We start from the raw sequence: 23674 nt of genomic DNA, 5'->3' as shown, positions 1-23674 counted from the left end.
TCCAGGAATCACTGTCCATTTAGTTGATCTTGTTCTTGTCTTGAATTCTTTGTATCTTTCCTTGTGTCTTTGGCATTTTGCTAATAGTCATACCTACATATCTGTTTCTATCTGTTTGTCATCTTAGTCTGTGTGACCTGAGTGATCTAGAATACCTTGACGAAGAGTTCCACCAGAGCCTGCAGTGGATGAAAGACAATGACATCCATGACATCTTGGACCTTACGTTCACTGTGAACGAAGAGGTTTTTGGGCAGGTCTGTGACTCACTGTTGACTAAGTGTGGTAATTAAAGGCTATTGGTTGTTGGAGAATTAATTCAGTGGCTAAGATCATACACTTACTTATTTGTGGCTTGTTGGGTGGTTTCAATCCAGGTTTATGTACAGTTACAATAATTTTGGTTACAAAGATTGTTTTGATGCCAACTGTGTTCTAACTTACAGATTGTGGTAACTGTGTGTTATAAGCTGTATAGCTATTTGTATGTTATAAGCAATCTTCTTTTTATTTCCAACTGAAATATCCATGTAAGATATTAGAATTGCCTTGTATAAAAATATAGCTTTTAAAATCCATGCAACCCCAGAGTTAAATATTAAATTATTTAATTGTCCTTTGTACTTAACTCTCATTCATATTTTAAGAATGGAAATTGATTGTTTTGCAGCTGAGGGAAGGTAAATAATGTTTTGGTGAAGGTTTGAAAACATATTGGGTTTTTCCAAAGTTGGTGGAAGAGTTGGTTAAAAGATTTCTTTCAGAAATTGTATACTGGGGACGCCTGGGTGGCTCAGTCGTGCCTTCAGCTCAGGGCGTGATCCCCTGCTCTGCTGGGAGCCTGCTTCTTCCTCTCCCGCTCCCCCTGCTTGTGTTCCCTCTCTCTCTGGCTGTCTCTCTCTGTCAAATAAATAAATAAAAATCTTTTAAAAAAAGAAAAAGAAAGAAATTGTATACTGGCTCATAAGTAATATTCTTATTTAGGCATTAATATTTGGCCGTTCTTCTAAATTTCATGTTTTGGAAAAGAAGTTCTCGATTTAACATTCACTTGAATGTAATTCTGCTTCATTAAAGTAAATCTTTACTTAAATATTAGCTTTCTATATGTACTTGATTCTGAACCCTAATGGAATTTGTGAAAATATGTTTTTGCCAAACATTCAAATAACAGTGGGCCAGAATCTGGAGCCAATTTATTTTCATTTAAAAGACTTACTTATTTAGTCAGGATTTAAAACTTAACCTTCAGTTCTTGTGATATATAGATTTTTAACCACTGAGGCTGTCAGACATCAGCTCAATGTCTAGTTTTTCCAGAGCATCGACGTGTGCCTCCGTGGGGGGCCTCCCCCTGCCTCTGTGGGACGCCCCTGGCCAGGGCAGTGACAGGTAGCTAGCTGGCTGATTTCGGCTCATTGGGAGCAGTGTTCTTATCACATCAAAAATGTCGCTTTATGTTCAGTACTTTTTTTTTTTTTTTTTTTAAATCTCAGATTACTGAACGAGAATTAAAACCAGGGGGTGCCAATATCCCGGTCACAGAGAAGAACAAGAAGGAGTACATCGAGAGGATGGTGAAATGGAGGATTGAGAGGGGCGTCGTGCAGCAAACAGAGAGCTTAGTGCGTGGCTTCTATGAGGTAAGGACAGCAGGGGTGGGGTTTTGCAGGCGGAACTCTATGATACAATAGTCCATCTGACTGTCCTTTGTGAGCAATATTTCCCTTTTTCTTTGGTTGGAGTTACTATTGCTCTTTCAATTTAAAAACGCCAATATATTTTTTTATGTGTTTCAAGAACACAAAAAAGGGTTAATGTCCTGTTGTAAGAGATCACTGAAATAAAATAATCTGAATTCAAGTGGCATTTCATGACTTAATGACCACTAGCAAAGTTTAAGTCATACATCTTACTCATGCTTAGATACGGGTAATCACATCACATATCACACTTGATACGTGAAATGATTGTATCTGAGGGTTCAAATGAGTTCTTACAGATACTCCATGTGACTTCCTCTGAAGGAGTACTAGATCTTTGTTCAAGGAGAAAAGCAAACTGTATTATTCAGTGGTCAGTTTTAAAATGAAAATTCTGTTGAGGAAAAGATCATCAATCTTGTACTAAAAATACCTTATATTTGTCAAGAGCTTTACAGTTTTCAAAGTGCCTACACAGAGTCCTTCCAGAATATTCCTAAAGCTCCGTGTGTCCTCCTTTTCTGATGAGGCTTAATTATAGCTCAGATTTCTCCTGATTCGTAAGCCGTGCCCTGCATTCTTTTTATTCCACAGGTGGTAGATGCCAGGCTGGTGTCTGTTTTTGATGCAAGAGAACTGGAACTGGTCATCGCAGGCACAGCTGAAATCGACCTGAGTGACTGGAGAAACAACACGGAATATAGAGGAGGTGAGATGTGATTTCGAGGTGGCTGGACTTTAAGTTTCCTATTAAGGGGAAGCAAATGGTTAGCATGCCAGTCTCTGAATCCAGGACAGGCAAGGCACTTCGTATTCTAATCATAGGTCTGCTACAGTCTCCTCTGAGACCTTGGGCAGGGTACATTCTCTTCTGTTCCTAGTTACCTCATCTATCAAGTGGAGGAAGGACTGTTTACACCTCATCTAAGGATGTCATAACTCTTAATTGTTGGTGAAGAAATGTGACCATAAGAACGCTAATTAATTGTTTTATGGTGTTGTGAGTGAAGCCCTAAGGAGCTCACATCCAGCTGGTCAAACTCCACCTCTTCTCCTTCCTTCTAAACCTTGAAGTCACACACCCTCTGAGCCTCCTAATGAGCAAATACACTTTTTCTACATTTCACTGAACTACTGCCAGTTAAAATTCACAGTTGAAACTCATAAATGGAGTAAGACCTGGTTCTCAGAATTCAAGATGTTTATTGAAAAGGCCCTTCTGAATTCAAGCATGAAGTTCAACTGAAAAGGAAACTACTGTAACATTAGTTAAAACCTGGATTATGACAATTCACCACATGGGAAGCTTTACAAGTGGTGTTTCTGTAGATCACTATGACTTTTCAATTAGTAATTGCACTTGAAGCCATTGGAATTTGATTGCTGAGTCAATACACTTGGAAAGGGAACTGATGATGACCCAGAGTTAAAGTTTTTATTCCGTAATTTTAAGCAAAGAAAGAATACATTTTCTGAAATTTATTGCAGGGTGATAGTTCTCAGAAAGTCATGACAAAGAGCAGTTTTTTGTTTTGATTTTGGTTTTTGGTTTTTAACTTAACTCAGAATGTGAAAGTTTAGCAGTAGTTCTGAACTTGGGAGTGAAAAATACAAACTTTAAGTCACTAAATTAATCACTCAGCAGAATAAACTGAGAGCTGAACGTATCTCCAGTTATCTGTACATTGAAATAGAGATTTTAAAACACTTTTTTAAAATGTGGAATAAAAGAAAAATACCTTAACGTTTGCTAAATTGCTTTTGTTCTTCCAGCTCATCGCCGTTGGGTGGGCTGGCCTTGCTCGCCCATTTTCTCTGAAAGGCAGTATTAAATTGCAGTCTCTCTTTGCTATTTCTGAAACCAATTGCTGCAATGTGCCTTTTCCAGCTGGCCCCATGTATAATCCATACACAGCCTTGGTCATTATAACTTTGTAAACCAAGCTCTTTTCATTAAGTAGAACATAGTTTCTCCAGCATGCCACAAAATGCATCTTACCATAAATATCACTAACTCTTCCCCACCGGGAGAGGCTAACAGCAATGCTGTTAATCAAATCAGCCATCTTTGTATTTACATACTGTAAACTTTTATTCACTGTATATGTCTAATGAAGTCCCTGTTTCCATGGTTATTGTAAATCTTGCCAAATGAAATCCTTGGGAAGAGGGTGCTGCAATGGGGAGGCAGGGGACTGGGTGAGACACCCAGCTGTTTGCTAATCCAACTCGCTGGCCCTGAATGAAGAAGCAGCTCTGCTGCCACTTGCTCTATGTTCCTAAAGCAGCTGTTTATCGAGAATATAAAGAGACATTTTCTGTCCTCCTCCTCCAAAAGGTTTGGCACGAACAGCAAAGGAGAAGCAGAAAGGGGTCAATTCATAAGGTCAGAAAAGCTATAAAAAGCCAATGTACTTATTTTATAGATGAGAAAACTATTTGCTCGGCACCAAATAGCTAGTGTCTGCCAAATGGACATGGAGCCTATACATCACCACATCCACGAGAAGTATATTCACCCTGCACTTGGATCCCTTTCTTGCCCAAAGGGCACTAAGCATCACTGATCACGTGGTAAACAGTAGGGCAAAATTCCCCCCAAATTCTACAACCCCTGAAACATGTGAGCAGAAATTCAAATTAAAAGAGTTTTTACCCACCTTCCGCCTTGGACTTATTTCTGCTGACTTAGAATTAGAATGGCTTTATGCCCATTGCACATGTCAGTTCATCGGTTTGGATCACTAAGTGTACTTTAATCCTCGTCAGCCGTCTCTCTGAACTTAAATTTCCTCACTGTAAGAGTTTGGAATCTACAACACTGCCTTAGTCCACCCCGGGGATGATACTTTTGACATTCTATTATAGTCTACTAAAGTATGGAATAAAAATAACATTTAGGTTAATGATTATTTGGGATTTATTAGTTGAAGAAATTAAAGTAATAAAATTACTTTTTCCTTTTAATTAACAAAAAGTGATTTGATTAAAAAATATGAACATTATTTGTAATTTTAAAATAGTTTGCAATTATCTATTTATTTGCATAATTATTTGGTTAGTGTGTCTCTCCTTTACCAAAAGCCCTGTAAGGGTCTGTTTTCTTTGCCTCTGTTACCTCCAAGCTTACTACAGTGTATGGTGTAGTGATACTTGAAAATTATTTCTTAAATGAATGACCAAAAGAGTTAAGCATTTTCAGTAACAGCAGTTGTCTTTTTCAGAAATGATATGGTTAAAATAACAACTTTGTTGTTCTTCTCTCCACTTGTTTTATGTACTGACCACTAAATGGAAACAGAGACCTCCTAGCTTCATGTAGTGTTGTTTTTGTTTGACTTTTGACACTCATGTGATCATATTTACAGTGTTATTCCTTAGTCTTAAATTATAAACAACCTTTAAAGAATCCAAGATGATGATTTATGTCTGGAGGTCTTTTGTTGACATGTCATGGTATCATGTCATCTTAATATAGAAGAGTTAAAGTAATATGGGCTTTCCTGATTGGTTTGATAGGATATCATGACAATCATATTGTAATTCGGTGGTTCTGGGCTGCAGTGGAAAGATTCAACAATGAGCAACGACTAAGGTTGTTACAGGTAAGATGCCACTAGTTAATCTTTTTAATGCAGTAATATAATTATTGTTGGAATTGCATATTTTTTATAATTGCTAAGTACTCAGTGATTATACCCCATGCTCATCTGCAAAAGGGGGATACATTATTTCAGACTCTTCTGATGGCGTGGTTCTATGGCTCCATCACTATGCAGAACAGCCCCAACCAAGTCCAAGTATTTCGTTAGAATTTTGAGGAAGTACCAACTCCAGTCCAAGAATCCCAGGAAAAACACTGGGCTTCAGGGCAGTTGGTCAATAAGAGGTCCCAGGGCACTCTGCAGGGCAGCATCCCTAGCAATAGACAGAGGGCTTTCAGTCCCGTAGGAAGTGATCAAGTCTTTGATAAAGAATCTTTTCTTTTCTTCCATCTAACTTTCCACAAACTTGAGATAACAATGAAGTTCTAGGACGCTGAAAAAACTAGCTCATTATTTTCTTGTAGTGTTTAGAGTTACACGCAATTGCTGGTTTATTGCGGCCAAAAAATTATCAAACGTGAGCAAGGCTTCTGGATACTTAGGCACAGCCTAAAGTTGATCAGGAACTGATGCTAAGTAGACTTAGGTTAATTGATATACCCACTTCATTAATCTATAATGGGAAATATATCCAGTTTCGTCTTCTGAGCTGGTTAGCTGTAAGGATGCTTTATCTGCTGCAAACCCTCTGCACCCCCTTTCCCTTTTTAATGCACTGTCCTTCCTTAGCGTTCCCCAGCTCTTTGTCAGAGTTCCTGTGTTAGGTTATTCCACGCCTGCGGAGTTTAGCCTTCGGGCTTTCCCACCAGCCAGCAGCCTGCTGCTCTTCCCAAAGAGCCCTGCATGGGAATGATGCCACGTGTTTCTTAGCAGCTAGTCTCTTGGTTTCACCATATCCTTCTGTTTTCTTGGGTTGATAGTTTGTCACAGGCACATCCAGCATTCCCTATGAAGGATTTGCTTCTCTCCGAGGGAGTAATGGCCCAAGAAGATTCTGTGTGGAGAAATGGGGGAAAATCACTGCTCTTCCCAGGTAAAATAAAAAACATTTCTTTACTGTCACTATAGTATTCTAGGGGAGAACTTTAACTTATGTATGTATTGGTGAATTACTGTTTTTATGTTAAAAGTTTGGGAGAGTGGGAAAAAAGCTTTTAGAATGAATTTATCTTTGATTACCTTTTTAAATGGAGGAGTAAAAAATCTTCCTGGTCATATTTAAAATGCATATATACATATCTTTTCCTTTTTTTATTGAAGTAAAATTGGCACATGTTGTTACATTAGTTTCAGGTGTACAACATAGTGATTTGACAAGTCTGTATGTTATGCTGTGCTCACAAGTGTAGCTACCATCTGTCCTAACACATCACAATTACAATATCATCGACTATATTCCCTGTGCTGTGCCTTCTATTTCCATAACTTATTCTTTCAATAACTGGAAGCCTGTATCTCCCGCTCCCTTTCATCCATTTTGACCGTCTTCCATTCCCCCTCCCCTCTGGCAACCATATATTTATTCCCTGTATTTATGAGTCTCTTTCTGCTTTTTGTTTGTTTATTCACTTGTTTTGTTTTGTTTTAAGATTTTATTTTTATTTATTCGACAGAGATAGAGACAGCCAGCGAGAGAGGGAACACAAGCAGGGGGAGTGGGAGAGGAAGAAGCAGGCTCATAGCGGAGGAGCCTGATGTGGGGCTCGATCCCATAACGCCGGGATCACGCCCTGAGCCGAAGGCAGACACTTAACCGCTGTGCCACCCAGGCGCCTCTGTTTTGTTTTTTTAGATTCCACATATAAGTGAAATCATAGGGTATTTGTCTTTCTCTGACTTATTTCACTCAACAGAATACACTCTAGGTTCATCCATGTTGTTGCTAACAGTAAGATCTCACACTTTTTATGGCTGTGTAATAATCGCGAGTGTGTGTGTGTGCACGTGCGTGTGCAACATAAGCACACACCACATCTTCTTTACTCATTCATCTATTGATATGGATTGCTTCCATATCTTGGCTATTGTAAATTGTATTGTAAATAATGCTGCAGTAATCATCAGGGTGTATATATCCTTTTGATTTAGTGTTTTCATTTTCTTTGGGTAAATACCCAGTAGTGGAATTACTGGATCATGTGGTATTTCTATTTTTAGTTCTTTGAGGAACCTCCATACTGTTTTCCACAGTGGATGCACCTGTTCGCATTCCCATCAACAGTTCGCATTCCCATCAACAGGTTCCATTTTCTCCTCATCCTTGCCAACACTTATTTCTTGTCTTTTTTTATTTTAGCCATCCTGACAGGTATAAGTGATATCTCATCCTGGTTTTGACTTGTATTTCCCTGATGATGAGTGATGTTGAGCATCTTTTCATGTGTTTGTTGGCCATCTGGATGTCTTCTTTGGAAAAATATCTGTTCAGGTCCTCAGTTCATTTTTAATCAGGTTATTTGTGTTTTTTGGTGTTGAGTTGTATAAGTTCTCTCTATATTTTGTCTATTAACCTCTTTTTACATTTACAAATATCTTCTTTGAAAATACAAAATGCATCATAACCAAAACATTTGTTAGCTTAAGTAAAACAATGTTGGTCATCATACTGTGGCTTCTTGTGATTATGGCTTGAAAATTTGGATGTTCCCTGAAGCTCTCATTTTGAGTTTATATTAATAACTATTCAGAATCCCTTCACTAATAACTGCCACTGTGGTTTCTAAAGAATATTAAATCATGTTAATGTACTCTACGCCTCCTTAGCTTAGATTGTACATGCCTTAATTCCATGCGAATGCTCTCTGCATTGCATTCTTATTAATAATAAGATGATGCATTTCTGGGGCGCCTGGGTGGCACAGCAGTTAAGCGTCTGCCTTTGGCTCAGGGCGTGATCCCGGCATTATGGGATCGAGCCCCACAACAGGCTCCTCCGCTATGAGCCTGCTTCTTCCTCTCCCACTCCCCCTGCTTGTGTTCCCTCTCTCGCTGGCTCTCTCTCTCTGTCGAATAAAATAAAATCTTTAAAAAAAAAAAAAAAGATGATGCATTTCCCTGGAGTGACAAAAAATTGCTTTGTTACTACTGATAAATGTAAGAGCCTGTAAGGTGGTGGTTGTGAGTAAAAGTGTTTGGGGCTGAATGCAGATAACTAGAACTGAAACAAAAGAAAAGGAGGGAGCAAACGAATAAAAGAGGAATGCAGAAGAGTTGGTTTTAGAACTCCTTTAATCAGCAGTAATAATACTGCATTTTTAAGGTAAAAATAAGACTAAAGGTTGCCTCTCATTTTTACTAATAATAAAACTGCAATCTGGGGAGGTTAAATGATCTTTCTAAGTGGTATGAGGTAACCCAGTATGTCATCCTGAGTTTTTGTTTTTTTTTAAGTACACGTGACTTTGAGAAACCCATTAACAAGACTTTCTTCTTAGCGATCGCAAAACACTGTTTCTTAACTATTATGTTCTAAGCCCCAACACATGAAAAGTGGGGCACTGAAAATATAGCTACAGACAGCAATGAACGGTGCAAGCTCAGGGCCGGCCTGAGCCTCCCAGTCACCTCGGCTGCATCTCCATCTGGGAACAGAGGCACTACATCCAAACACAGAAGTATTACCTGGCGTACCTGATGTTCCAAATTTGGAAGACTCTAATTTCATTGTTTAAAGAAATATTTTATTTATTCCTGAATCATCCCCCCCACCTTAAACACGTAAGCGGATTCACACTGCCTGACTAAAGCTTTTCACCATTCTGAGAAACGCAAGGATCAGCATCAAGGAGGCAGGAAAGGACAGATTAATTGTGTCACCTTTCTCTTGAAACGTTTTTCTAAAGATTTGCTTTTGTAAAGTAGACGGAATAAACTGTAACAATAAGCAGATATATCAGTTGTTCACATTTAATAACTGCAATTTTCACAAAACCTGGTAAGCAGAGAAAGGTGATTTGATGTGGACATGAAACCTAGCTTCAGAGAGCCTGGCCATATCCCAATTCTGTTGCTTACCCACAGTGGGGTCTTGGAGAAGTTGCTTCATCTTCCTGAGCCTCTGTTTCCTTATTTACCTTGTAGGTTGGTAATTCTGAGGATTAAATGAAATAATTCATGTAAAGCATTCCCTGCTGACCCTGAGGAAGCATCCAGTGAGTAGTGGCCGCCATATATCAGGCAGTAGTGTATTAGAAAGAGCCCAGGGTTGGGAGTTAGAAGACCTGGGTCTTGGCCTGCCTCTGTCACCAACTAACTCTGGAACCCGGAAGATCACTTCATGTGCAAGAGGCCAGGGAGAGAGGGTGGTGTATTAGGTTTGGTTGTGCAAGAAATGACACCAACAGTTGTCGAAAATCTTGGGGGTCAGGCTGGATTCACTTTTCTACTTCCCCCTGAGCGCTCCAGGAAGTTCATGTGCTGACTCATTATAAATGATGGTGTTCTTCAGGTTCGTTGCATGCTCACAGTTGGGCAACAGGAGTTGTTTCTTCCGTTCTTCATCATGACCTAAGGTTGGTTCTAGATTCCTAGTTTTACCCAGATTGTAAAAAAGCATAAAGAAAGATGATATGAAGCACATCAGGCAAGCAGACTATGTTCATATCTCTTCTGTAACAAGCCCTAACTTCTTAGATCCGATAGGGAGAAAGAGCTATCTGGCTCTTCTGCTTCACTGTTAGTCAGCTTATCTGGTGGAGAGGCGTGAGCGCAGCTCTAAGTGCTTTGACACGCTGGCTCTCTGCTCCTCAGCGAGAGGCCAGGTCCATCTGTGAAGAAGAGGGATAACAGTGCTGTGCTCAAAAAGCGTGTGACAGCTGGGTGGGAAAATGCGTATGAGAGTCCTTAGGAATAAGAGCTATGTTCTTTGTGACCTTGGATCCTGAATCTTCTGTAAGCCCCCCTACTGATATAACGATGAGAACGTGCTCCACACAAAAAGTACACTTGGAGGAAAAACAGAAAAAGAAGAACTTCAGTGCACATCCATATAGTTTTATCAGAAGTGATTTCTTCACTGATAACATTGTCATCATCCTTCATGAAATGCGGGGTGTTACTTAAGTGTAAAGAAGTTCTGCAAGCTCAGATGTAGTCTAAAGAGACTGTTTGAGATGACTGAAGCCGGTTCTCCTACCATCAAAATAGATGCACGGAAGCCATTTTTTCTGCTATTCCCTGATAGGTTTAAGCTGCAGAACTGAGGAGCTGGTCTGTCTCATGCTGGTCAACCCCAATGTATTTCTTTTTCTTATTAATGAGACAGTGTTTAACATGTAAAATATGACATTGAGCAGACCGGAGACAAAATGGATGGATGTCCTTCTCACTTACAAAATGTATCCTCTAGGAAGTCCGGCCGCACCTCATGTCAGGCACAAGAAGCTGCACCCCGGAGAGCTGGGAGTGGCTGTACAGGATGAGGGCGGGCACTTCTGGCAAACAGGAGGGCCTCCTAGTCTTTCTAGACGTGGGTGATTGAGGGCCTTTCCACTTTTCAAGCAAGCAAATGGGAATCTTATTTTCTCAGATTTCCTAGTCTTGCTCTGTGGTAGCACTGCTCACACTGTGGGCCAAGAAGTGTATTAAAGTCTATAGGGTTGTCTCTGAAGCTAGTACACATCAAATCCATGGCTCTTTTTCCTCTCTTGTGGTAGCGAAGTAACTAGAGACCCAGATGATAAATAATGATGGCGGCAGACGGTGTCTCCGCAAAGGCTTAGAGCCTGAGCACATTACTGCACTTCCTCCACTTTGCGGTTGGTAGTTAGCTCTGTATTTTGAATTTCTGTAGATATCCTATCCCCCAGTGCTCTGATGGACTTACGAGTTGTCAGTTCACTTTATGGCACTGGCTCGTCAACATTCTGACAAACAGGAGGCTAACATGCCAGCCTGGAGAATGCAGGGCAAGTCCTCGCTGCCAGCATGGTATGGAGTTTATATGTTCATCTCTGAGGGTTCTTGCCAAGTAGAACAACGAAGCTGAGCAGTGGGAGAGCTGCAGTAATGAGGGGGGAATAGTGCTGTGGTCGAAGGGGGGATACTTTTTGAAAATGGCTGTGTCTGGAGATTATTATGAATGAAATGCAGACCCAAATTAAGAAATAAGCAAGAATTAATTATGAAATGGGTGTCTTGGAGAGACAGTTTTTCTAGTGGACTGGAACTTTAAAAACTAAAATTATTTTTTAAAGATACGAAAACTTTTTTCATTTTTAAAACTGCTGTTCATTCTTATGAAAAGTTTTTACAAAAAAGATACCGAGAAATTCTTGTTCTCCTTAGAAAGTCCCTCCATGCTACTACTCCCGGTGCATCTGTCACTCTGTCGCACTTTATTTCCTTCATAAGACTTACCCCAATTTAATCATTATGTTTAGTTATTGGTTTACTCGTTGATTATCTGTCTCTCCCTCTAGGATATAAGCCCTTGAGAAAACTGAATTGAATGTGGAATTGAATGTGGCTTTGCCCTGGTACGGAGTCCTAGCATGGAAATTTGTACACAATGAATATCGTTTTTAGGGAATTCTTGAACTTGGGTTATGACTGTGGGCAAGACAAGATATACCACACAAGATATACCAAAATCACTTTCGTATCTCTGTATCTTCATCAGAGCAATTGAAGTAAATACGATTAATTACATTACAAAGCCGTCTTGAGAATGAACTCAGCACAGGCGGAGGGCTTAAAATGAGGCCTAACACATCATTCAACAAATTCAGCAGTGATGACTATTGTTCCTAATCCCTAGCCTTCAGAGGTGGCATGGTATTTTACCGTCTTTAGGTGTGCAAGAAATGTGCCGTATCCGCCCAGGATATTTATATTTTTGTTTGGACTACCAAGAGTTTTCATCCTGGAACTGTTCCTTACTGAGTTTTCCTCTGTGGGATTTAAATTCTTATATTTGACAAGGATGCAGTCTCATCTTTTCCCAGAGCCAGCCACAGGCGAAGTACCTGTTCGTTATGCATGGCCTGAGGAGTTTCTTCCACTCCTTATTCCTGGATGCAGGAATTCCCACTATGGGGACATTCCACACCGTATTTAGAGATCCAGGTACATTTTAACCGAGGTGACCTATTGAAATAGGAATAAAACATTAGTTAGTAGATAGGATTCCTCTAAAAAAGCCTTTCGATACTCATGCATTATTATGTGCCGAGACCTTGGGGTAGATATAAATTGATATCTGTCCATGTGGATCTTAACAGAGATGGAAGTAATAGGTGTTTAAATGAACAGATAACCAACATTGGCCACCAAATGGTGTATGACAATTGAAGAGTGGGGATAATAAATTCCTATCAAAGGAATTCCCTTCCTTTGATTCACACTTATTGAACACTTGGCGAGGATCAGGGATTATTCTGTACCTCCACGGGTTACACGAGTATTTGTGAACTAGTCTTAACAGGAACTCCTGCTTTAAATATCATGGTCTAAGAAGATATTGATGGGGGTATTAGAGAAATTATGAATAGTTTAAAAATCCTCATGGAAGTTTTACCTGTATTTGTGTTTCTAAATCTATCTAGGCTATCAAAACAATCACTGGATTACTTTAATTGAATTTTATCTTTCTGTGTGATTGGTAACTTCAAATTTCTCATGCTGATTACAAGCTCTGAATTCGTCATCTATCCCCCATGCATTTCCTGTATTCCCTGCTCTGTTTAATGCTACCTCTGCCTCTGACTCCCCACACCTACTCACTGGCTACCTTTCACCTATGGAATAAATGGAAAAGGTCTTTGCATGAACACGCCTCACTTCCTGATGTGGTCTTGCCTCCCCAGCTGGTCAAGCCTTGGCTACTGTCACTCAAGTACTTTTACTTCTCAAGTTTCCTGATGATGCAGTGTTTCCCCATACTTCCGGGCCATCTGCTAGGAACATCCTTATCCTTGTTTATCCAGAAAAACCCTACGCACCTACAAATCCTTCAAGGCTTGCCACAAATAGTGTCCACTTGAAGCCTTTCCTGACTCTGCTGAGCAGACTTATAACTCAGTGTATTACAATTGTTTGTGTGCAGGGCCACTCATATGGGTCTTTTGGATTAATTAGACAGAGGTGGCTTGCAGAATTGTAGAGAAATGCAGCCCTGAGTTAGGGCTCAGGGTTTGGGGAGCAGAGCCACAGGTAGGCTGGATTTCAGTGCCCACTCACCCCAGCCAGATCCCCTAGTGCAGAGTACAGACTGCGTGAGCTTTAGGGGATCCCATATGCTTGCATATTTTCATGCCAGAGTGTAAACTGTCCTCATGGGCAGAGGCCAGACTTTTCTTCCTCATCTGCCAGGGGACAGCTCAATATCTGGCATGCAATATAAACTCCCTAAGTGTTTGTTCAATGAATGAAGGAATAAATGAAATGTTGTGCAAATTGAAAAATTAATTTTTAATCGTCAGAGCACTTTATGTGGGAAAGACAAGCTTTCAAAATATGGCATCTTCAAGAGGAGAAATACTAAAAGATGTTCTATAGGTGAACAGGCTGGGGTGCTGCCTGAAGAGTCATTGGACTCCCAAATTAGAGGCCCTGGAGAGCCCAGAGGAAGGCCCTCCTTTGCCTACTCCACAGCGCAGCTCCAGGCCGACTCTGGCCCCTGCCTCCAGCAGCCCTGACCACTGCAGCCACACCTGATTCCCTTAGGGAAAAGCCTATGGACACTCTCTCACACAGGCAAAATGTGGACGTGACAGGTAATTTAGGTCAGGACTACTCACGTTTCCAAAGAAATATTGACATTAAAAAGTGATCTGTTCCAAGATTCCTTAGGAATTTTCCAGAATGCTTAAGTATTTGTTTTTGATTTATTAATTCCACGATGAAGAGTTGGGAATAAGGGTAAGGAAACTGAAATCTGAAGGATTAGGCACCCCTGCCAACTGAAAAAAGAGAGTATTGATAAAGCACTTTCTAAATCATAATGCAAGTAAAAAACATTTATGAGATTCAAATACATTTTATTTCTAGGACTACATTTACTAGATAAAATGAGGTGCATGGTTTTCTCCTTTCTCCCTCTCTCTCTATCCCTTGTTTTCTCTCTTAATCTAAAACCCTGATTGTAATTTCTTATTTGTCTTATATTTTGAGTACTTCTAAGCTACCAAAAATCAGTTCTGGGAAAATGGGGAATAAATTAATAAATAAGCACAGAGAGATAGAGAGGGAGAGAGAAATTCCTTAATCATTTAACTGATTGTGAAAATTTAGATGTAATTGTGATACTTCTGGCTCACTGGATTTGGATAATTGACTTGTCTATGTATAGGAAAGAAGAGAGGATAAGCATGTGGCCTCCTGGTTAACATTTGAGGAATACAGAAAGCACCAAGAGATTAAATCAGACCAGATGTCTGGAGGGCTTTAAATTTTCTTTATATTGATGCCAGCATGATTTCCCAAAGATGGGTTCAGACCTGCCCTCCTTGAGTGGTTTCTGGCTGCAAAGAGGAAAATGAGGTAAACTCATTATAGCCTTAGTGTAGCTGGCTTTGAAAGATTTGAAAAATGTCCTTTTATCAAGACTGAATAACTGGATGTGCTTTTGCTGCCAATATCAACATAGTCCAAGGGCCCTCCTGTTATTTTCTGCTAGAGTTTTCTTAGGACATGGAATGGGGTGGGAGAGGGGGTGTGAAAAGCCTCAGAGGATTGTGTTTTGTTTTGCCTTTTTTTTTTTTTCCTGTTCTTGGCTCATACTACAGGCTGATGGTAAATATTGGGCAACTTATTTAACCACACTATTCCTCAATTTCCTTATTAGCAATGCTGTCTTGTTTATAAGGAGTTTTGAAATTTTTGCAAGCATACAAAACGCTGGTGTAGATAGCCAATGTAGATATCTTATTTCTCATGCACTTGATGTCTCCAATAGCGGAGACCACCTGCATCTGACTTACTTGTAGTGATTGTTAAGATACAGATCCTTAGACCCACCCTCAGATTTCTGAATTAGCATCTTGGGGATGCAGCCAAAAATCTCCATTGTAAGGAAGCTTCTAGGGTGATTCTGATGCACTTCGGTGTGTTCCTCAGAGTTTCTCTGCTTTCTGGTGAGCTGAAGATAGAACTGAATGGTTTGAGCTAAGCCTAAAAACCCCCTGGTATCTCCCAGGGCTTTCTGGACTGACACTGACCTAATCCAGACCATTTTCCCCAGAGCTACTGCATATTATGATCGAGTCATTCATTTAAAAAATATCTGAAGCTTTATTTTGCTAATCCCTGTCCTCAAAATATGTATAATCTAGTAGGATGTTAGGGCTAGCAGGTCAGTCAGGAGTAGGATGAAATTAACACTCAGATTTCCAAAAAGCACTGAAAGAACAGAGCCAATGAGCATTAGTCCTCCTGCTTTCAGTTTAATGTTGGACTTCCCCTAGGTTAGGCCCCTATTTTTGATTTGGACACTGACTCAGCTTTGACCTTGGGAAAAACCACTTAATCTTTCTGCAGTTTCCCCCTCCACAATATATTCTTTCTCCATCCTCATGAAACATTTTCTAGAGAAGCTATTCAGTTTATTCAGAAGAAGAGTTCGCTTGTAGTAACTGTATGTTATACAACTAGATATAATTTAGGAAGCAGTGATCATCTTAGATTATGGATCAGTAATGGTGATTGTGTCTTATGACTGAAGAGGATCAAAAAAGTTTGCCTAGGCCTTCCCTTTTTGTTGAGATCTGAATCTTTAGAGAAAAGAGTACTCAGGCTTATGGATTTACTGGTAAGATACTACAGAAACTGCAGAGACACACAGAGTTCCTGTTTCTCTGCTCAGAAGCCTAGGGGAATGACAGGACAGCTGTTTGCTCCTCGCTGTGTCCCACTCCCTGTCCTTGATGGGGTGATTCTACTGTGTTACGGTCGTCACACTTACCTCCTTTTCTTGGACTAATTCTACTACCTTGAGACCTATAGTGATTTTCTATTGTTGCATAACAAACTACCACAAACTGAGCAGCTTAAAACACACAGTTATGTCACTGTTTCTGTGGATCAGGAGTCCGCGCATGGCTTGATTGCGTCTTTTGCTCAGCATCTCACAAGACTGAAATCAAGGTATCAGTTGGACTGCATTCTCATCTGGAGGCTCAACTGGCGAAAGACCTGCTTCCAATCTCTTTTAGGATGTTGGCAGAATTGTAGCTATAGAATTCATGGCAGGTTACTTCAAATCCAGTAACAGTGAGAGTCTCTGACCTTCCTGATGCTTTTTTAAAGGTCTTGCCTAATTAGGCCAGGCCAACTCAGGATAATCACCCTTTTGTTTAACTTAAAAATCTACTGATTATCTTCAGTTGCATCTGAAATATACCTTCACCTTTGCCATACTCCATGGATTATGAGTGAGTTACAGGTCCCACTCACACTCAAGAGATGGGGCTTATACAAAGGCATGGGTCATGGTAGGTCATCTTAGAATTCTGCCTGCCACAAAACCACAATGAATTAAAATTCTACAGCTAAGTATGTACAAGAACTTAATTGGGGACTTGAAACATTGAATGAATGCTCATCCCCATGTAAGTGACCATTTTGTGAATTCTTAATTATAAAACTAGCCTTCAGTTAAGGGAAAGTATTTGGTTGTCAAGAGGGAAGGAACAGGCTTAACAAGAGTGTGATAGATAAATTGCACCTATGGTGGTATCCTGTCCTAAGCAACTAAAACATTAATTAGGGATTATTGCTTATCTAGAGAATGGGTCATCCTGAATTATTTTTGTTTCCCAGTTCACCCAATATGACTCAGTTCATGAAAATGAGTTCACTCATATTTGTTCAAGAATGCAACTATGAGTTACTCTTTTCAGAGTTGTCCCAAAGTCAATCTGTAACACTCTTTGATACACCAATGCTACCAAGAAAAGCATAGACAACAAACCCTCCTACTAAGTGTAACCAATAGTGATCACCTTTTCAACACATTTTTTATCAACACATTGAAGACAGAATGACAATGTATCAGATTAATATTGCTCTGTAAATAAAATGCATAACTAAATAATAAAGTGAACAGGCTGAAAGAGATTAGCAGGAGATAATGCAAGAGTTAATCTCTTTATTTTGTAGTATTTATACAAATCAGTAAGAAATCCTGAAGCTTTAAATGACAAATGGACTTCACACTCATAGGATGGCTGTTATAAAAATAATGATAATAACAAGTATCGATGAGGATGTAGACAAACTGGAACCCTTGTGCAAGCTGATAGGAATGTAGAATGATACAGCCACTAATGGAAAACAGTATGGCAGCTCCTTAAAAGATTTACAGTAGAATTGCTATATGACCCAGCATTTCCACTTCCGGGTATCTACATGAAAGAATTGAAAACAGGGACTTGAATGGATATTTGTACACCAATGTACATAACAAGATTTTTTATAATAGCCAAAAGATGGAAACAACCCACGTGTCCATCAATGGATGAATGGATTAACAAAATGCGGTATATACCTACAATGGAATATTGTTCAACCTTCAAAAGAAAGGAAATTCTGACCCATGTTATAACATGGACCTGGAAAACATCATGTTACGTAATATAAGCCAGTCACAAAGGACAAATATTGTATGATTCCACATACCTGAGGTACCTACTCTAGTCAAATTCATAGAAAATAGAAAATTGTGGTTGCAGGAAGGGGAAAGGATGGGAGTTAGTGTTCAATGGGTACAGAGTTTCAGTCTGGAAAGATTTAAAGTTTCAGAAATGGGTGGTAGTGATGGTTGCAAAACACTATCAGTGTGCGTACTGCTATAGGACTGTGCATTTAAAAATGGCTAAAATGATCCATTTTATGTGATGTATATTTTATCACAATAAAAAAACTTGAAAAGATAAACAGGCCAAGGAGATGAACATGTAGGTCACAAAATAGGAAATGTTACAAGCAAGCTGACTTGGGGAAAGATGCTCAGTGATGCTGGTAACCAAGAAATGAAACATTTTAAATATCATTTAAAGGAGTATCCTCTTTTAGTCTAATGGGATAATGAATATTATGTGTCTTGCACACAAAGGCTGGAATATAATTATATTCAAAACATATTTTACTTCTCTGCTGCTTCTTCCCGTTTTCCCATTTAATAATTCTATATTTCACTTAAAAATTCTATACAAAAGGTAGATTTTAAATCATTCCTGGGACTGTCTCTTAGTATGCTAGTGCAATTTTTAAAAAAGTTAAACCTCTTCCTTGAGGCTTCCAAGTTGAGGTTCCAGTGTAAGGAAGATAAAACAAGAATTATGTTAACAAGAATTATATCAAATGCAATTCTGAAATATTTTATTATATTAAAAATGTGTTTGGCTGCAAAGGGTAATTAGATGGCTTCCCCCCAATATATCGTAGCATTTATAATAACAAGAGTCACAAGCTCTGAGCCAGAACTATCTGTGTCCTAAAACTGATATTCTTATAATTGAGTCCCTTTGCATTCCTGATCTAATAAGGCATGTGGCCGCACACCTGCTTTATTATCTGTTATCTCATCATTTCCATGAGTCATGATTATCTGTTGGCGATTTAATGAAGGCATCTAGAGCAAATCTTTTTAATGGTAATGAAACGTAGCTAACAATACATCTCTTATTACTTGGTCGAAGAGTGCGAGCCAGGCATTACACTAAGCATGCTTAAAAAAACCCAAAAACAAAAACAAAAACATGCTTTCGTTATTTCATTTAATCCTCGTATCCTTTTGAGACAAATGATAGGATTCTCATCTTATAGGTGAGAAAATAGAGTCTCAGAGTGTCTTAATAACTCCAAATCACACAGCTTGTTGATAAAGCCAGAATTCAAACCCAGGTCTGTCCAACACCAAACTTCTGATCTTCCCACTGCACTATACTGCATGTAGGAATATAATTATATTTACTTCGTAAGTGTTAGAGTGATTTAGAAGAATGAAAATTTAAACATGTGACTTTGTAAAAATAGCCCATCAATAATCATAGCTCCTAAAATTCTATATTAATCCAGGAGCATTTTTTTTAGTCAAAGTTAGTTCTGTTGTACTTTCAGAATAAAATGCTTCCTATTCCATGTCAACAGTGCAGATTTGCTTCCTGATAAGATGTACTATTTTGAGACTATTTCTTATTGTGATTCAGGTGCAAATAACAGGAAACCATATTTTTTTCCCTATCTTGGCAAAGGGGAGGTATTTCTAAAAAAGAATACTTAATATAATGATTTAAATGGCCATTATTTTGTGCTGTGAGTTAGAAGAAAATATTATACTCCAGGACCGAAAGAAGTAACAATGGTCTACTGACTGCGACAGGAAAATCCAGCCAGGGAATTTCTCTGAGACTCGAAGCCATGAGGCGGCTCCTCAGAGACACTCAGTGCTCTTCCCCGCCCAACAAAATGAAAAAATGTAAAACTGTAGGTTTTCTGACACATCCAGACAAATGTGAACTCTGAAAATGAATTACTTTGCAAGAACTGATATTCATGTCAATTTAAGTGTCAAATCACTAGATGGTACACCTGAAACTAATATTACACTGTGTGTTAACTAACTGGAATTCGAATAAAAACTAAAAAAAAAAATCTAACATCAGAAGAGATACAAAAAACCCAAACTTGTCTTCGCAATTCTTTGACCACTAAACAAATAGTGCAATATGTATGTAATGTGGATTTTGAATGATTGTGAAACCATAAAGAAAATATTTTTTTAATACCTTACTTCTCTTTAGAAATTCAAATATTTTCAAAGTTTCTCCCAAAAAGGTGTGAAAATTGGCAACAAGCCAATCCAAATATGAAAGACAAGCATGAGCACATATATGCACACACACGCACACACACACACCCCGGTATCCTTTCACTCAAAGCATTCTAATCTATGTACTGCTGCTTCTGTTCGCAGAGCTCACACTTGCTTTAACCGTCTGGATCTCCCCCCGTACCCATCCTTCTCCATGCTTTATGAAAAACTCTTGACAGCAGTAGAAGAGACCAGCACCTTTGGACTTGAGTGACCTGGGAAAGCGATGTCGGGCTCCGTATGGACAGGCAATTTCAGAAGCTGCCCTTCGAAGAATGGCTGAACATTGGAAGTTTGAAGAGTAGACTTCCATGAGACTAAAGCTGAATGCTCTGATTTTCCAGGAACACATGCTCTGTCACATCTGGGGACCGGATAGTGGTGATGAGTCCTCTTGGAAGGATTGGGGTGAGCTTGATGCCCAGGGAACAACCCAACAGTCTTTCAATCAACAGTTGTTGACTGCCAAACTTTTTTCCATTTGTGTTATGTTCCAAGACAAAGATGAACCTGTACACGATCAGCTCCATGGTCACTTTTAGGGACTCAGGAGAATCTTGAAACTTACCAGTGAACATGGACCAAGCCAAACTGGCAGCACTTGGCCCAATCTCCAAATTAGCGCAATATAGTAAGAACCAATGTGTTTCCTGAAGGTACATTCACTGAAGCCCTAAGTTATAGCAGAACGTTCTTTTTCTTGCTTATGAGTACCTGCATGGTGAGCACCATAGGGTTCAGCTTTCATGGGACACAAGTGAAAATGAAACCCAGTCAACATGAGGTGACTTTAAAGGTTTGCAATAAGGTGGTCTGTGACAATGTATATGCAAATGGTCTGTGTGTAATTATGGCTGAAGACAAACTGTTATACAATGAATAACTAATTACAGATTTTATGCTTTATAATGCATGAAAACAATTTAAAAATAACTAGCAGTTAATCGCAGCATATCAGGAAAAAATACACAGTGAGTTCTGTTTTATTTTTCCTAGGTTCATTATATTTCTGTTCTTTATGATGTATATGAGAACCTACCTGTCCTGCTGTATGTCTCACCTGTTCCATTTCCATGTTCCATGCTTACTCGGGCATCATGCTAGTACGTATCCTTTTAAGCACTCTCAAGGGAACAAAAGGGCCTTTTATTTTTATAAAGGTACAAAAAAATTCCCCGAAATATTTTGCACTGAATGTACCAAAGTTGAAGGGACATTACAATACGACTAACAGCAACTCCATCACTTGACAAGTATAATAGAAAATAGCTTCTAAATCAGACTTCCTTCACAGTGCCATGCCTACCACTACAAGGACTGTGCATCTAAGTAATAATTTTTTAAGACTCACTATATGTGATAGTATGATATGCATTTATTTAAAATGCATTAGACTTCTTCCATCCATCAAATACTTTACAGGATGGCATTTACTACCGATATTTCGTATTTCCCCCACTGCTTTTTATTTGTACAGCATCATTAAACGCTAAGCTCATTTAGGGAGCCATCAGCAACACCCAAGAAATCAGCTCTCTTTAGTAATAAGAATTCCATTTTCCCTTATTGGTGAAGACATCACAAATTGAAACTCTCAGTACTATATTTCTAAGCCTGCATTTTCACTGATGCATAATTTTCTTATCAATATTAAGAAACAATTTTTCTATGGTATCTCAGAAACTGCACGATATCACTAATGTTATTTCTGCATAGTTTTATCAGAGGATGTTCTTCATTTTTATTGCTTTTGGGGTTACTCCACATCGTTGTTTATTTCTTGACTTATGGCCATAACTAATCGGAGTGAGTTCTTCAGTAGAGTGAAGTTAAATCATGGATAATAAAAGCATTGGATTAACATTTGGTTTGCCAGCCTGTGATTTTACAGGCGTTGCCCAAACACCTCTTTGAGAATTATAAGTAGCCATGGAATTCCTATTATGGGATGTTGGCAGTCTTGTATTTTATAGGGTCATATGCATGGTTTTCACAGTTGGTTTGTAAGAACTAATTGCTGTCCTATTGGTTAAGCTATGTTTACTGTTGAGACCCTCAAGAGAAATACCACTCATGTTGCATTCCTGAACTAAGGGCAGGTACTGTAGCATGGGGAAATGTTCCCCAAAAAAGGTTACTGAAATCTGGAGATAAGAAAGGAAGATTTACCTGTATGCTATAATTGGACCAGAGAAAAAGGGAAGAGAAAAAAGTTTTAATTGGAAATGTTAGTTTGTACTTACTGATCATGAATATAAGTATATATTTAATTTTGCAAACTATTTTTACTTGTTTGTATTTTTTTCATTATAAGGAATAATAGTATAACATACTTTTAAAAAAACCCCACATCTTTGATTATATATAAGATGGTTCAGAGCCGGCATTCTCGAAGCAGCTGGTATAAAAGGTTATACATTTCTTTCAAAAAATAGACCATGTTAGCTTTCATTTTGGTTTGTGACACCTTGTTATTATATTCCACATTATTAGGTAAAAGAGGTTTAAAATAAAATGCATAAAAATGCATCTCTTTAATTAATCCTCACAAATATATTTCTTGTTAAGGCATCTAACTTCTTCCCAAATAGCAGTATAATCATCTACTGTTGCTATTGTTCTCAGAATTGGGAATTATCGAAGATGGACTTAGCATATCAGAACACCATGATAACTGATCTATTATTCTTAATTAGTAAAACAAAATTCCAATAATAATGATAAAAACATTAAATAACATTTCCACAGAATACAGTAGGCTTTAATATCCTCTACAAATAGAAATATCCATAAATATTTTCTTCTGGACTCTGAGCCTAGATGACTTGGCTGTGTGGCTCGTTTTCTTTCAGAAATTCACGAGTGATGCTTATACTCTACTGTCCTCTGTTATAAAAGACAGTCACGATGCATCGTGTACACATGCAGAACGTCTCTTAGATGGAGCAAGACGCACACTCTCGGCCTCACTCTGTGCCAGCCACGGTGCTGGACGATGGAGCCACAGTATTCAAAATCTGCCCTTGAGAGGCTCACAGTCTAGAGGAGTAGACACCAAGGTTTAAAAAAAGGATTTTTAATAAAATTTGGTACGTTCTACAATCGAGGAACGAGGAAAGAATGGCTTATTCCCCCTGGGAAATCCACTGAAGGCTTCATACATGGGAGATACTGTGGCTAAAAATAAAAATCACATAAATGCTCTTTCTCTTGGTAACTCATGGCATGTGATAGTGCATCAACACTGGTCAAGTGGGGAGGCCCAGAGCGCGTTCACACGCGAGGGTTTAAAGTGTGCAGATGGGGGGTTGACCCATGAAGGAGCAGCTCAAGGAGCCTCAGATTATCACAGAAATGCCAAAATTAAATCCAGGACGTCCCCTCTGTTTCCTTTCATCTGCACTGCAATGTACCTTCAGTCTTCAGTGGGAAAAATCCGTCCTTGAGCCCAACCCACTCCCAGGGTCAGGACGTTTATTTTGTGCACCAAAATGAATGGATCTTGGTTAAAGAAGTACAGTCACAATTTTCTAGCATATGTTGTGTTTATAATT

At 39.0% G+C, this 23674-nt stretch overlaps 1 protein-coding gene across 2 annotated transcripts in view; it reads left to right on the top strand.

Moving 5' to 3' along the window:
* The window catches only part of HECW2 (HECT, C2 and WW domain containing E3 ubiquitin protein ligase 2), a 355090-nt gene extending 332688 nt beyond the window's left edge, over nt 1-22402 (top strand). For both annotated transcript variants that reach the window (XM_057303656.1, XM_026492284.4), the window contains exons 24-29: nt 128-257; nt 1497-1643; nt 2298-2412; nt 5223-5308; nt 6229-6341; nt 20223-22402. In XM_057303656.1, coding sequence (XP_057159639.1) covers nt 128-257; nt 1497-1643; nt 2298-2412; nt 5223-5308; nt 6229-6341; nt 20223-20334 — 703 coding nt within the window. In that variant the 3' untranslated portion in view covers nt 20335-22402. The remainder of the gene's footprint in view (nt 1-127; nt 258-1496; nt 1644-2297; nt 2413-5222; nt 5309-6228; nt 6342-20222) is intronic.
* The last annotated feature ends 1272 nt before the right edge of the window (nt 22403-23674 follow it).

Source organism: Ursus arctos, unplaced genomic scaffold (genome assembly GCF_023065955.2).
Source record: "Ursus arctos isolate Adak ecotype North America unplaced genomic scaffold, UrsArc2.0 scaffold_1, whole genome shotgun sequence".
Classification (NCBI taxonomy): Eukaryota; Metazoa; Chordata; class Mammalia; order Carnivora; family Ursidae; genus Ursus; species Ursus arctos.
Note: the sequence above shows the minus strand (reverse complement) of the source record. Positions and strands in the feature narration are given on the sequence as shown.